At 40.0% G+C, this 15,517-nt stretch overlaps 1 protein-coding gene across 4 annotated transcripts in view; it reads right to left on the bottom strand.

Annotated features, from left to right (window-relative positions):
- TRANK1 (tetratricopeptide repeat and ankyrin repeat containing 1) overlaps nt 1-15,517 on the bottom strand; it is a 73,292-nt gene that overhangs the window by 1,983 nt on the left and 55,792 nt on the right. For all 4 annotated transcript variants that reach the window (XM_075921798.1, XM_075921800.1, XM_075921799.1 and 1 more), the window contains 6 exons: nt 12,652-12,740; nt 10,355-10,458; nt 10,058-10,190; nt 8,805-8,950; nt 4,290-7,360; nt 788-892 (listed from right to left, as the gene is read on the bottom strand). In XM_075921798.1, coding sequence (XP_075777913.1) covers nt 788-892; nt 4,290-7,360; nt 8,805-8,950; nt 10,058-10,190; nt 10,355-10,458; nt 12,652-12,740 — 3,648 coding nt within the window. The remainder of the gene's footprint in view (nt 1-787; nt 893-4,289; nt 7,361-8,804; nt 8,951-10,057; nt 10,191-10,354; nt 10,459-12,651; nt 12,741-15,517) is intronic.

The following is a 15,517-nucleotide window of genomic DNA, read 5'->3' as shown; positions in this document are numbered from 1 at the left end:
AGCATTTCGCCAGTGACTTTAATGCTGTTTGTAGAGCTAAAAGCTCGCTCACACACTATGTTTTTAACTATCTTTCTTTGTACTGAGAGAGGATAATGTGGTACATTATTGTGATCAAAATCACTTGTCTTTAAAACCACAGTTTTAGATTAGAAAAAACACAACATGCAATAAGCTTTTTTATTGGATATTGTGTCCTCTCTCAATATAATTATTATGGTCCTAATCAAACACTTAAATGCATGCTTCATGTTAAGCACCAAATACACCCAAGGAAGTTACTAGAAACACTTCCACACTTAACGTTAATCTTATGCTTAAATATTGTGATGGGTTAAGATACACACACAACATTTTAGAGAAAAAATATTTTACATGTAGGGATCTTTTTGTTTTCCTTTGACTTATCTTTCTTTTGCCTGTATCCAGATGAAAAGAGAATATGTTAAAAAAATTAAAAAGGTCACTTCTATTAAAAACCACTGGTCTAAAAACTTTGGGATACCAGACAAAAATGAACTGATGCTGTAAAGTTCTGAGAAATCAGTTCCTTAGTTTTTGGTGGAAAAGGTTTTATTTCCCTTCCCTTTTCCAAGTTATTTGCCTATTCTGTACAACACACTTGACTCTCAGCTATCTGCATATACAGCCGCCTCGGTCCTCTTTGGCTTTGCAATAATGGTAGACCTCAAAGAAACCCTATATGTTGCATATCTCACCATACAAATTAAAATATTACCATATAATTTCTGTGGATTAGAAAGACTTGCACAATTTGATGACATACCTTCTTCCTCCTTTACCATATGTGACTCAGTGTTCTTCAGCCACTTACGAGCATTATCAAGATTATCAGATAAACTATTTACAGGCTTGGCCATTATTTCTTCAGCTGAAAGAGATAATAACTGTTAAACATACTAAGATAATAAGCATAATCGGAGGACTGGAGAGGGACTTAGCAAGACAGCCACACTAAAGAAAAGGTGTCACAGAGCAAAGCTGCACTGAAAACTCTAGGAAGGATTTTGCCTGCATCAACAAGAATTTCTGGGGGCTTCCAGATGTACATGCTGCATGAGAGATACCATCATGTCAGAGGATATAGCATGCACTCTTCTCTGAATCAAACAACTCTGCTGGACAGAGGCAGATGGGGGAGGGGTGGGTCACAGACACCAGATCCCTTTCAAAAATGCCATGCACAGAGCTTGAACTCCCCACCAACATAATGGCTAGTTCTGTGCAGGGCACAAGAGAAGATTTCTTGAATACACTCCTCAATCACCTAAAACTCTAGGCTCAGTATAGTGCAGATGTATTGTTGTATTTTTTGAATGAACTGTAACATTGCAGACTTGACTTAAAAACATTTTAAAAGAAGACAAAAAACAACACAAAACAAAAGCTTCAGAAGCAAATTATAAACTTGTAAGTACAGTTTCTTCCAGGATGGAAAAACAAAGACAGCAAGCACGGAGATACTGAAGCTAAATCTACCATTAACAATTAAGTATGCAAATAATTAGCAGCATCATAATAATCTGAATGTTTAGGAACAAAAGTACTTTAGTTGGCAGATAACTTTAGACAAATAAAGGATAGGTTTGGCATATGTTCCCAAAAGCTGTGTTGATTTCAGTGGAGGTGACTTACACTAGCTGATGATGTGGCCTTCTGACTATTTAATTATGTTAAAACAGAAGTCATAATATGTTGGGGTCCACTAACCAACCAAGACTTTTGTACTTGAAATAAAGGACTCCCAAATTAAAGTGAAATCTTCAGCTTCCCTCTGGTTCTGTCTAATGCTTTCCTGCAAGGGAAAAATTCTTTGACATCTGTCAGCCAAAATCCGCAGCAGTGAGAGATGTTTGTATTTCCAATGCATAAGCAATTCATCTTTGCGCTATTGGGAAGACTGTGTATATTACGTTTAATATTTAGTAAATATAAAAAATACCCTTGAAACAGTGAACAATTTGTTCTAAATTAAAAGTCGGCAACTTGAGGCAAGCTGACGTGTATAATAAATTGACTTTATACACTTTACATCTTTGTCTGTATATAGAAATAAGGGATATAAAAAAAACCTAGTAAATCAGATAACTGGTTAAACATTAGGTTAATCTAAACCGACTGAGTGGGATCTAGAGATGTGAAGGACTAGTTGAATATCTGATAAGCAAATGCTTATTGGATAGCCTGTCGACTAATCGCTCCTCCCCTCTTGCTGCTTCTATCAGAAAGAGGCAGGGGGAGAGTGGAGGAGAAAAGGGTACTTCAAAGCAGCAGCACCTCCTGGAGCTTGAGGCCAGATCCTGGGCTCCATGTGGCGCTGCCACTTTGAAATGCTGTGTGCAGCCCGGGGCCAGCTGGGGTGTCCTTAGGCTGCATGCAGTGTTTCAAATGGCAGCACCACACGGAGCCCGGGATCCGCTGGGGTCTCCCCTGCTGACCCTATGTTCCATGCAGCACTACCACTTTGAAGCACTGCGTGCAGCCTGACGCCACTGCATTTCAAAGTGGCAGTGCTGCGTAGAGCCCAGGGTCAGTGGGGAAGTCCCCAGCTGACCCTGGGCTCCACACAGCTCTTTCACCTTTGAAGTGCAGTAACAGCCCTAGGACTATGGCTACATTTCAAAGGTGAAGGCGCCTTATCGACTAATCAAATAGTCAATGCAAATTGTAGAACATTTCCCTAGGAGGGGTAACATAATACTTATATAAAACACTGATGAACAAAGGCTTATGACACAGCCTTGCCAAATTCTATTCACCATAGCAAATAGGGAGGGTTTTTTTGGATGGGTGAGTGTAATTATCAATCACCTTAGGTAAGTGGATATTATAAAATGGTAGATGAACTGTCATGACACTTTTAAAGGGTAGTCTAAAGTTAATGGCAGCATTTGGTGTAGGTGCTAGCTTTTCCTAGGAGTAGTTAGCTCATTGTATTCTGTTCCTAGATCATCCACTCACTTTTTACAAATTTTTTTTTTCCTTGCCAGGTCGAAACACCAAATACATATGAAACAAAAAAGGAACAACTGTTGATACAAATGTTAAGATACGTAAATTAATTCAACTCCTGTTTGGCCACGGTTAGCATTATTTTTTTTTGCCTTGTCCACACAGAGGATCTTTAGTAATGCTCCTACCACTGGGTCCAGCACCAGTTTAGCGGCATCAATGCTAGCCATGTTGAGGGTGCAAGCGTAGACTAAGGCCAGGATTTTACTAAATCCAGAAAGTTGCCTTAAGGTACGCAACTCCAGCTATGTAAATAACATAGCTGGAATTGATGGATGCTACACTGAGCTTGGCACCACCTCCACAGCGGGAGGTCCATGGGAGCAAATGTGCTCATCTACTTCCCTTACTCCTCACAAATTGAAGAGTACTGGTGCTGGCGGGCGGTGCCCTCAGCATTCGATTTAGTGGGTCTTTACTAGACGCACTAAATCGAATGCTAGAAGAGTGAACGCCAACGTGGTAACTATAGATATGGTCTAACTGGCAGATGTTCTTACCCAATGCACAGTATAATCTGAACATTACCCTTACATCAGTGCTCCCATCTTGCTAGCACTAGGGGAGCTGAAGAATTCCTAAAACTTCTCAACAAGAAGTCCTGTAGCACCTTTTAGACTAACAGATTTATTAGAGCATAAGCATTCATGGGCAAAGACCCACTTCATCAGATGCATAGCAAAAGCTTATGCTCCAATAAATCTGTTTGTCTATAAGATGCCACAGGACTTCTCGCTGCTTATGCAGATTCAGACTAGCATGGCTACCTCTCTGATACTTAAAACTTCTCAGTGTAGACATAACATCTGAGAGGTGTTTCCAGGAGTACACTTCAGGCTAGTTAGAAAACGACACAGAAGTATGACAGTAGCACCTGACGCTCTATCTAAAATAGAAAAAAAAGACTAATAAAAGAGCTGAACGTGAGACCCTATTAGGCTGCTCATTTTTAAATATTTTTCTGTGTGTGTTCAATACAAAATTGAAACAAATAAAATATGATCATTAACAGCATCCTTAATTTTAATGCATTTTTGTGTGTCAAAAGCGGAGGCACAGAAATCAAGGCTTACATTATTACAGCTGCACAAAAGTACTCACAGACACTCCCACATTTATCCTTCATTGTTGAAGAACACATTTTCCTCAGTGACATGTCACATTATGCAAGTGATGGAGGAACCTAAAATACAAGACTATACAACCTACAAGCAACGATGAGATGGCATCACATGCAACATAACAAAAAGTCTTACCATCAGCCCAAGCCTTTCTCTTATAGACATCCTCTACTATATCAGAAATCTTCTTAATGTTCTCTTGAATTTTTTTTTGTACCACATTGGAATGTTCTTTAAATATCAAGTGACTTTTGATCCAAGCATTTTGTTCAATTGTGTCCACTATATCTAACCCTTCATGTATTTTTGGATCCACAACTTTTTTAAAAAATTCAAAATAATTCTGGTAGGCAGTGTATTTATTTCTATGCTCATCCAGGTTTTTGTGCTTTACATAAGTCTCATTCGCCACCACGGTTTCTCTCCTTTCCATACTCTCCTTTTCTCCCTGATCAGTCTCTGTTGGGGTCATGGCTTCAGAAGCTTCTCTCTCAAAGTCTTCTGTGTGGATAAAGTAGTTTTCAGGACCCTGAATAAATTTGACTCCACAGAGGTCACATTGTGTTTGGTCAATATCAGCTTTTTTAAAGATTCCGGATACCAATTCTTTCATTTCCATCCCAATGGGATCTCTTCGAGAACATGAGTTCCTCTTCCATATTATGCAACAATAGGCTAAAAGAAACAAACGCCGCAATTTCTGCTTAGCATGAGCTTTCTGCTGCTGTTTCTGCTGCTTCATGGATGCTATGGCTGTTAGAGGATCCTCTCTCTCTTCCACGTAGAAATCCATTTCACGTTCCATTTCTGGCTCCTCAAAATATTCCAAAGGTTCCAAATAGGACTCAAATCGGTCTAGGTTTACTTGCTCATAAAAGATGCCCCGTATACTTGCTCCTTTGGTATACATCGTTTCCCACTTCCAATGGCAGTCAACTAAGTACTCCTCATCCCGTTCAATCAGTAGCTCCTGCAGGCCTTCTGCTATTTTTCTTACATTTACAGCCTCGTTCACTCGTTCCACAATCTTAACCAGTCTCTCAGGCACTTTAGATGGACACTCTTTTTTCATATTTATCAACTTTGCCTTGATTTCAGGGAAGTGTTCATGCAGAAGGGATTTACATCTAGGTCGAAGCACCTGGTCAGCATTCACTATCATTACTAAGCACAGCACCACTGCACGCTCTGCTTCCCCTGAAGTAATGAAATCAGGGTCCTCAAAAGTATCAAGAAGAACATTGAAATTTCTGTTTTTAGCGCCGCACAAGACTTCTGCAACATAAAGGAGATGAAATTTGAACACCTTTATAGCCTCATTTGTGTCCTTCGATTTATACTCTTGTATAATGGAAAACGTATCTCTAACCTCTTTGTTCTGGCTTTTCCTGAACAAAAACTCCCAGTAATGAAAAAGAGCGATGTAACTTTTTGGAAGACACAGAGTAATGTTCTTGCAGAGGCGCATCAGGACAGCACAACAGAGAATATACTGGAATTCCAGCAACATCACTGTATTACCTATGCTAGGAATCAGAGGTTCAATGCATTTCTTCACAAGCACATTCATAAAACGGAAAAACATCCTTTTACAGTCTTCTGGGTTTCTGTAAACATAAAGGCAGTCTAGTGAATTTTCAAGAAGTCGAATGAAACACAAATGTGTGTTTTCGGCATTTTCAGAATTCTTGTGAGGTATCAACATGCCATATCTGCCATCTAGGCCTTTGTGTCTTCCTCCTCTGCCTCTTTCACTCTTTTCATACTTTTTAGTTTCTGATAACTTTAGTTCTTTGTTATAATCGTCTTCCTCCTTAGCAAGAAGCTTCTCAAATTCTTCAGGGTAACTGGAAGACAAGATGAAAACTTGCATTGCCCTGAGCCACAAGTCGGTTGATTCTCTTCTGTTGATGGCATTTTCACTTTTAAACTGAAATATGATGTACTCCTTCAACACCGTCCTGCAGGGCTTAGAAAACCGATAAATAAGTCCCAAGATATCTTTGCATGCCTTTGGGTTTTCGGACATCACTCTCAGATGGAAATGTTTAGGGAATACGAAATCTAGTAGGGATTTGCATAATGTGTACTTATCTGCAGTCAAAATTTCATCAATGTCCTTAAATTCATACAACAGCTCTTTAGGGAATACTCTTTTGGCCTCTAACAACAGTCCATTAATTGCAGCCAGATGCACTTTAGACTGAAGTATAGATTTTGCCTCATGACGTAACAAAGGTCTATGGAAGTCTTTACAAGCCTGATCCTCACACTTCAAGCCTACAATGAATTTCATACATATGTTAGGGTAACTTTGCTCAAGTATACTGCATGTAATTGAACACAGCCTGCTTAGGAAGTGCTTATTCAGTGCAGACTTCACCTCTTCCATGCCTACAGAGAAGTGATCTTTAGTTTTCTTCTCTTTCAGACTAGGATTATCTGGCAAGAATTGAAGAATACGTCCAGCTTCATTTTGGGACACCTGGCAAACACTGCTACCGTCTGTTCGCAAAATCCCAAAATATTCAAAACATGACCTGACCATTTCTTTCTCAGCATTGGTGGTTGCTTTTTGGAGAGCTCTGACCAGCTTCAGAAGGGCCTCTATGCCGCAAGGTGCCAGAAAAAAAATGTCCTGGCATTGTGGCTCACAGCGGGTTGATTCAAAGAGAGCTTCCACCACACCAGCAAAATGATTCAAAGGTGAGAACTTATAGAAGGCCTCTTCAAGCTTTTTAAAGTCTTTATTCAGAACTCCCTGTAGAAAAATTGCCTCAGCAATGCTGGATTTTTGATTTGTTTGCTTACAAAGCTCTAAGGCTTCTTCCAGGATGGTGTCCCTGTCTTCCAATTCTGAATAGCCAGATAAGCTAAAACGGACTGCAGCAAGCAGACATGATGCTCGAAATTCCTTTTTGGCAGTGAGCTTGGCTGCCTCCAACACAAACCCATGCTGTTTCATCAGCTTAGCAGCCTCTTCTTCTCGGCCCTCCCTCTTCAACAGGTCTGCTGCTTGGGCCAAGCATTTACGTGATTTTAAGAACACAAGCTGGTCCTCGGTGTCAAGATTGGAGAGGGCCGCCATCATTTCCTTGGTTTTGTTTTCACGCAAGTACTTTGCAGCTGCCTCCAAATAAAACTGATTGGCAGAGTATGAGAGTTTGGAAACTGGTTGCCTTTTCATCCTTAGTATCTTTTCATATCTGGAATAAAAATACATCAGCGTCATCTTATTATCCTATATAAAATAAAACAGATACAATAGAGCTTTTTTTTTTAAAGATTACACAATGTTGAATACTGTCTATGCCAGTCAGGTCCTCTCAAAACACACTTTAAATGTTGTACATAATGATGGAGAAGTCTCTGAGATATGGAAAAAAAAAATCACAACACTTTAAAAGATCCACAAAATGTTTCATCATCATTTAAAACTGCCTGAAATACAATGACTAAAATTTTAATTGAGAGTCAGATTAGAAACTCAGAACATCAGTGGGTCTTCCTAAATATTGCTTTAAAAATGATGAAATTAGATTAAAGTCATTCAAAACACGAGTGTATGAACTCTTAAGATACATAGGATAATTTTGAATCTGTTACATGAACAGTCAGAATTGTGGGACTAAGGGTGTGTCTAGACTACCTAGTTTTGTCGACAAAAGTGGACTTTTGTCGACAAAACTATACCAGCATCTACACTACTGCTGAGTTCTGTCGACATAACGTCGACAGAACTCAGCAGTTTTGTCGATGCTGGTATACCTCATTTTACGAGGCATAACACCTTCTGTCGACAGAACTCAGCAGTTTTGTCGATGCTGGTATACCTCATTTTACGAGGCATAACACCTTCTGTCGACAGAACTCTGTCGACAGAAGGTGTTATTGCCTGTAACACTGCGTCCAGACTACGGAGTTCTGTCGACAAAGCAGCTTGCTTTGTCGACAGAACTCAATGTGTCTGGACACTATCTGTCGACAAAACTTCCGTCGACAAAACGCGGTAGTCTAGACGTACCCTAAGACCCAGACCATATCAAATATTTTTCAGAATTCAAACTTGGTAACTATAGACAAAAGCTTACACTGATCATTTTATGATTAACAGAATAAAGATGTGTCATAGTATGGTAGATAAATCCCTCTCCTATTTGTTGCTTCTAAGTGGCAGATTAAGGTACCTTTTTTAACATTAGCTCTGACATTCAACTAATGGCTAATTACAGTTATATAATGTCAGTAATTAGTAAACTTGTTCCACAGCAAAACTTCAACCTCGCAAAAGTCTTCTCGCCCACTCACCTAGGGCAAAGTAATGTTTTTTGACAGGTAAGTAAATCATCATTGTCTTTTCATTATCTTTTTTTTGCATGGTAAGAGTGAAGGAACTGATTTTGTGCCTGGAACAGTAAAACCGCGTGGATGATTTCGCAAGGCTCATTTAAAACAAAGCAAAAATAATATTAATACTTCCAGTTTTGAACCAAAACTATTTCTAGATGTTTGGTAAATGCTATTCTTAAAAAAATCCCGTTCCCAAGTACAAGTGTTATTTCCAAAGTACATAACATAAGATTTCATGTTATGTCATGCAGAATATGAAAATAGACATTTTCCTCTGCAGAATCCCCTTTACGAACATACCTTTTCACTAAAATAGCTGCTTCCTCATACAGCTCCTCATGGCAACACATTTTAAGTGCAAGATCAAATTCCTGGATTTGTTCGTAACACCTGGATGCATCTCGGTAGCACTGGCTTCTTTTATAGAAAGTCGCAGCATCTTTTATCTACACCACAATAACTCTTATTAATAATGCAGTCATCTCAATATTTGAATACCAACAGAAATACATAGTATGTTTATCCATACTAGGGAAGAGAAACTGATGCAGCCCATTATCTATGACCTTCTATTCATAACTATTCCTATCCACATACTGTTAAATTAGATTTAGGGTTATAATTATAAATTGTATTAAAATAATTAACATTAGAATTATTAGGGCACCATAATCTTTTCAATGCTTAGGGCCTCTAAAGGACTTAATCCAGTCCTGCGTGCAGATGAGCACCACCAATAGAAACACATGTCAGGTTTGTTCACTGTGGGTGCCCTGCTAATCAACCGGGTAGCATTTGGATCTCTCCTGGGTGGCTGCCCAAGCGCTCAGCTTACAGGGAACACTGGCCACAATGCAGTTTTTTTAAAAATTACTGAGCTATCAGAATTGCAATCTGGTTTTCCTTTGGGTGTGCATTATTCCATCACACAATTTGAGTTGTTTCTGCACTTCTTCAGCAAATGGATGAGGCCAAATTTCAGAGTTTAAACTGTAAATGATAATCACTTGTATAAGTCTACATTATGAATACACTGTTATTGTTTAATCAGTTCAGGCAGAAAATGTCCACTTGGCACAATAATTGCTGAAGCCCACATCACCTGAATGACAGTGTCAAGTAATAATTTCAGTCTTAGTCAATTATTGAACAACACTAAATTCTTCTTCCTTCACTCACTTGACCATATGAAGCTAAAGGTTTCCAATTTAAAAACACCAATAAAAGCAAAGCAAGAATTACTGTTTGGCATTGGAGGAATGTTAGAGAAACCTAATCTGTTAATGCAGAGTCTGAGCCATCGCATCTTTCCTCCTCTTATTTCTGTAATGTATGTTCTTTAACAATCTACTTGAAAGAACCGTACATTACTGATGAGTATACCAGTGGTCCACTCAGCTTACCAATACTAAAATGATGCAACAAATACATGTTAAAACACTCTCTCTGGGATTATGTTTAAAATCCCCCCCCCCCACACACACCTAAAACCCCCATAAAAAGACAAACATCATTAAATGCTGAGTGTAGCAGTAGAAAGAGGATTTTAGTACCTTTCCTAATTTTTCACATAGTTCTGCACAAAGCTGAAATTCTTTTGCATAAATTAGACATTTCAGGGACAGTTTTGGCTCTCCACATTCCAAATAGGTCTTAGCCAGGTACATATAGTCCATCTGTTTTTCCCTATTTAAAACAAAAATCCAACAGGATCACATATGCACAATTAATCCAATTTTACAGTATTTCTCACAAGTCTGGAATACCAGCAGTTCCATCAACAAAACACTTTGTTCCCCATATTTTCCACGAAACACTACTAATAAATTCAGTTACATTTCATCACTCACTTGGGGCTACTTTTCTTTGATTGTACATTAAGTACTGCATCATGCGCCAAGGCTAATTTTTCCTTCTCAATTGCTCCTCCTTTTTGGTAACATTTGGCTGCCACCTGAAATTAGATAGCAAATTACATACACACATATGCATGCTTGCGTCCCTTAGAGCTTATCACACATTCATACAATTTATTTGGGGAAACAACTTGCTTGCTTAAAAAAAGTATTCTATTTCATTGTACGGTGACTTCAAAGGAAACATTACCATCAGCAAAGTAACTGGAGGAAGGGGAGGGATGGCATATGAGTACTTTAATTACTTCTAACTCTAAACGGTTAACTCGTATGTTACAAGGAACTAGCCCCATTAGTGAAGTCAGTAAATGTTTCCTTGCATATTTCCCTGCACCGTCATGGGTCAAAGTCAGAAGAATATTTTTAACAATAGGGATGTAAAAACTGAACATCACATGAAACAATGGGTTTTTCAAAACATATATGGGCAATATGTTCTGTTGGAGACTCGAAGCTGGTTCACCATCATTTAAAGTATGCACAAAGCAATTCAAACAAAGCTTTAGAAGGTATTGCCTAAAAACCCCCACTTATTTAATTATATCACTCTAGGATGAAAAAAAAAAAAAATCACAGAATGTGGACTGTTTGTCTCCATATACAGTTTCTATACCAATGATGTCCTAGGACAACAATGGGAAAATCTGAGAGGGAGATCCTTTGCTGAAGAATCAAGCTTAATTCTTGGCATGGATGGGCAAGCTTGTTAGTCTGTCTGGGTTTTCTTTCAGTTTGCTTAAAGTTTACAATGTGGTATGTCAAAGACTGTGTGGGAGTGTGTGCCAAAGGCCTCCTTAGCTGAGCGCTCACTTTGATCATCCTTGTGGTCACCATTCCTCTGCTTGTTAATGAAGGGGGAAGGCTGCCCTATGAGAGAAAGGCTTAAAAGCCAGATGCTAAGTGACTAAGGCGAGCTGCACAACCAGTGGGGGCAAACAAGAGAGAGATTTGTAGGCGGGAGAAAGTCACTGGCTCCCACCTCCCTCCTCCACTTGCTGCCTCAAACAGGATTATTGGTTAATCATTTAACTACACACTGACATCCATAATGCTTGTAGTATTTTGTTATAGATTTCAAAACTACATATTACTGCTCTAAACAGTTCTAAAATATGCAACTATATTAGAACACATACTTTGTTTCCACTTGTTTATTGTAGATTAAAACAACAATTTGTTGCCCAAAGATGCATGAAAAAGACATGCTTATAGAGTGGGGCCAAAAATATGAAGGTGTAGTATGGTTTATTCAAAACCAAAATTTGTTTTGTGTTACCTGGGCTTGTCGGTTAATCCTAAGGACTACATGCACCTCCCCTTGCTGCCTCTGTACCAGAGGCAGCAAAGAGGAGGGGGAAGAGAGGGAGTGCATACATGTGGATAGCCAGCTTTTAAGCTGACTCTCCATGCATGCTGGCTCCACAGAATTGCCTGACCCCCTTGCTGCCTCCTACAGAGGCAGCAGCATCAAGGGGGGTGGGTGGGGCATGAGTTCCGGCTTTCAAGCAGCCCCTTGCACAAGCTTGAGCATGCCCTGGGACACAGGGGGGGACTGTTTCTGACTACATAGGATTATATTCTTAACAGTTCTAAGTTACATGACCTAATTTATTATTATTATTGCCCCTTTAGAATATAATGTATCTAAACATTTAATTAGTAGTAGAAGTAGTAGTAGAAGTAGTAGAAGAAGAATTAATAATAAATCTAAACACTTTAATAAGTTGTGGGGAACAAATTATGGGGAGTCACTTCCATTTGGGGGAATCATTTTCAATACATTAATATGTTATCCCTACACCCGCACTCCCCATGCTGTTGCTTCAAGTACACAGTTACACTTTCACATCCCTAGTTCTGAGTGGAGGGGAGGGGGAGCTCAATCCTGGGGCTGAGGCCAAGGGTTGGGGCGTGAGGGCTCCAACTGGGCTGCAAGTGATAAGGTGGGGCTGGACTGAGGGATTTGGGGTGAAGAAAAGGCATCTTTCCCCATCATGCAGTTCTGGGCCAAGTGTGGCAAGACAGGCACCCCTCCCCCATCCTTGCAGGTCTGAGTCGGGGCTGGGGCCAAAATAGAATTTTAAATGGTTCATAGTCACAACTTCCAACTGACTAACTTTTGTCACTGTAAAACAACCAAGCGATTCTAAAGTGAGTGTTATGGGTACAAAGAGAACAGGGTCTCAGAACGGACACAACATAACCTCTCTCATACAAACATATGACTTTACCTTCCAACACTGATGTTTAGCATAGTATTCTCCTTGTGCAATCCATTCTTCTGAGGTTGAAGTTTTAACAAACATGCTATCATCCAGATCTGGATGGTGGTGAAGAGGGAAGAGAGTTATTTTAGGTTAGTAGTGTGATATAAGATACTTAATCCTTAGTTTTGAGATACTGTCAAAGGGTGATAATGTATCCAAAATCCCATGATTTATGATCAACTGATAACACAAAATTAGATTTTTTCTTTACATTAAAATTAGCAATTCAAGTTTTATTTTAAATGGCCTCTAAAAAATTTTATTACTACACAGGCAACAAAGATTGGAGTCACCTTATAAATAGATACCTTCATGTGCTAACAAGATTGATTTAATTGAGAAAGTTTTTCATAATCCACATTCATGGTGTTTATGGGTTAGTTCCACAGCTTCACACTCAAGGAAAATAATGTCTGAAACACTGCAGATATTTTAGAGATGAACTGAAACAAGCAAAACTCTCACTGAAGTCAAATGGAATGTGGAAGGACCAAGTAAAAACTCTTTTATTCTTAAAAGCACAACACTAAAGATAGGCAACCCCCCCATTCTTTATATTATTTTAATATTATAATTTAAAATCTAGAAATATTTGCTAAGGATATGGGGATATTAATACGTTTAAAAACAAACATAAGAACGGCCATACTGGGTCAGAGCAAAGGTCCATCTAGCCCAGTATCCTGTCTACTGGCAGTGGCCAATACCAGATGCCCCAGAGGGAAGAAGCACAACAGATAATCCTCACATGATTTCCCCCCCATCATCCACCTCCAGAGAAACAGAGGCTAGGGATACCATTCTGTAGAAGCTGTAGAAGCTATTTTATGTTTAGCTAGAAGCCATCTTGTATAACAGAAACCATTTCAGCTTTTTGTCTTTGCACGTAAGCCAGAGTGAACTTTCTATCACCCCATGCGCCAGGCCAAGACAGATGTGCTATTGGAATGTGTTAATTGGGCTGGTTCAGAGAGGAGAGGTACCCTTGTACTTGTCCGCCATCTTGTTGATAAGGCTTTTTTTCTCCTAGTTTAATTGATTATTTCTGTAATTGGATGCCCTGACGTCAGACTGTTTGGTTAAGGGTATAAAGATACTAGGATTGATTGTATTAAGCAGCTTTACTGGGCCCAACTTTGCTGGGACCACGTTTGGCTCACTTTGCTTTACTGATCAATAAAGCAATCAGTTGTTAGCCGCCTAAACAGAGAGGAATGTGTTTTTCCTGAGTATATTTGAAGCTTCTTAATTGAGATTCCTTTTGCCTTTTAAAAGTTTCTTCATACCATGGTAGATAGGCAGACCATTGCAGATCGGGAGTTTTCGCTCCACGACCCTCAAGAGTCTCCCTTAAATGTAAAATTTTAGTTACATCAAAAGTCCCTTTCAATGGGAATTGCAATTTAGAGTCAATTTGAGTATACAAATTCCACTTATTTAAAAACTTGCAAGTATTTTTCCCATAGCGGGTATACATAAAGAAAGCCGGACTGTCCTTAGAAGGCACTGGAATTCCTGTAGACTGGCCTACCCCCATTTTCTGCGCGCGCTTAAACAGATTCTGTAAGGCACCGAACTAAAAGTCCGCCTGCTTACACCTTCTGCGAGTCACCGAATTAAGAGAAATCCACCTGCTCGCACTGGTCCACCCCCCCTTTTGTTGCGGGGCACTGGACTCAAGGTCCACCTGCCTCGCAGGGGTTTCCGGCACCCGTCCCAGCCCGGCAGAACACCACGTCCTGGCGCCTGGAGACAGCCTGGCGGAATGGGGTACTATGGCCTGGGGTTAGCCTCAGAGGTCAGTACTACGCCCACAAATAACAGAGAGAGACAACAAAGCTTCCCCACAGTTCCGTGTGCCGAGAGAGTGTAATGGCACCACACCAGCTTTTAGCATCCGAACACAGAGGGTCCAGCGCATGGCTGCCTCACTAGAGAGACCGGTGTGCCCTTTTGGAACTGTGACACATAAGACAGGCCTAATAGACAAAGACAGACACAGACAAACAAAATGTTAGCCGCTCCACAAAATTGAATTCCGTAGCCCCCCTTACCCCAATGGCCGGCCGTCACTCCAAATCCCAAGCCCTTACCAGGAGATTTCGTAACAGGTTTCCCCTTTACCTTCTATTGAGCGCTCTGAGAGGTTTGGAAGCGGAGTGCCGGTACATCCATACAGGCAAGCGGCGCATTAGGAATCTCTGTGGAACCTCCAAATTGTCGAAGCAAAAACACGCTCCTCTCTGTTTAGGCGGCCAACAACTGATTGCTTTATTGATCAGTAAAGCAAAGTGAGCCAAACGTGGTCCCAGCAAAGTTGGGCCCAGTAAAGCTGCTTAATACAATCAATCCTAGTATCTTTATACCCTTAACCAAACAGTCTGACGTCAGGGCATCCAATTACAGAAATAATCAATTAAACTAGGAAAAACAAAGCCTTATCAACAAGATGGCGGACAGGTACAAGGGAGTACCTCTCCTCTCTGAACCAGCCCAATTAACACATTCCAATAGCACATCTGTCTTGGCCTGGCGCATGGGGTGATAGAAAGTTCACTCTGGCCTACGTGCAAAGACAAAAAGCTGAAATGGTTTCTGTTATACAAGATGGCTTCTAGCTAAACATAAAATAGCTTCTACAGCTTCTACAACTCCCCCCTTTTAGCCTTTTAAAGGCTAACCATGAAACCATTTTACATCTCCATTTCCATTAAAGTATTGATATACATTTCTTGTTCCTTTCTCTGCTCATCATATTTTAACATCATTACTTCCACATTCTCTTTAGTAAGGGTCTGGAGATCACCAGGTCCATCTAGCCCAGTGTCCT

Source organism: Pelodiscus sinensis, chromosome 2, assembly GCF_049634645.1.
Source record: "Pelodiscus sinensis isolate JC-2024 chromosome 2, ASM4963464v1, whole genome shotgun sequence".
Classification (NCBI taxonomy): Eukaryota; Metazoa; Chordata; order Testudines; family Trionychidae; genus Pelodiscus; species Pelodiscus sinensis.
This window is presented reverse-complemented; position numbering and strand designations above follow the sequence as displayed.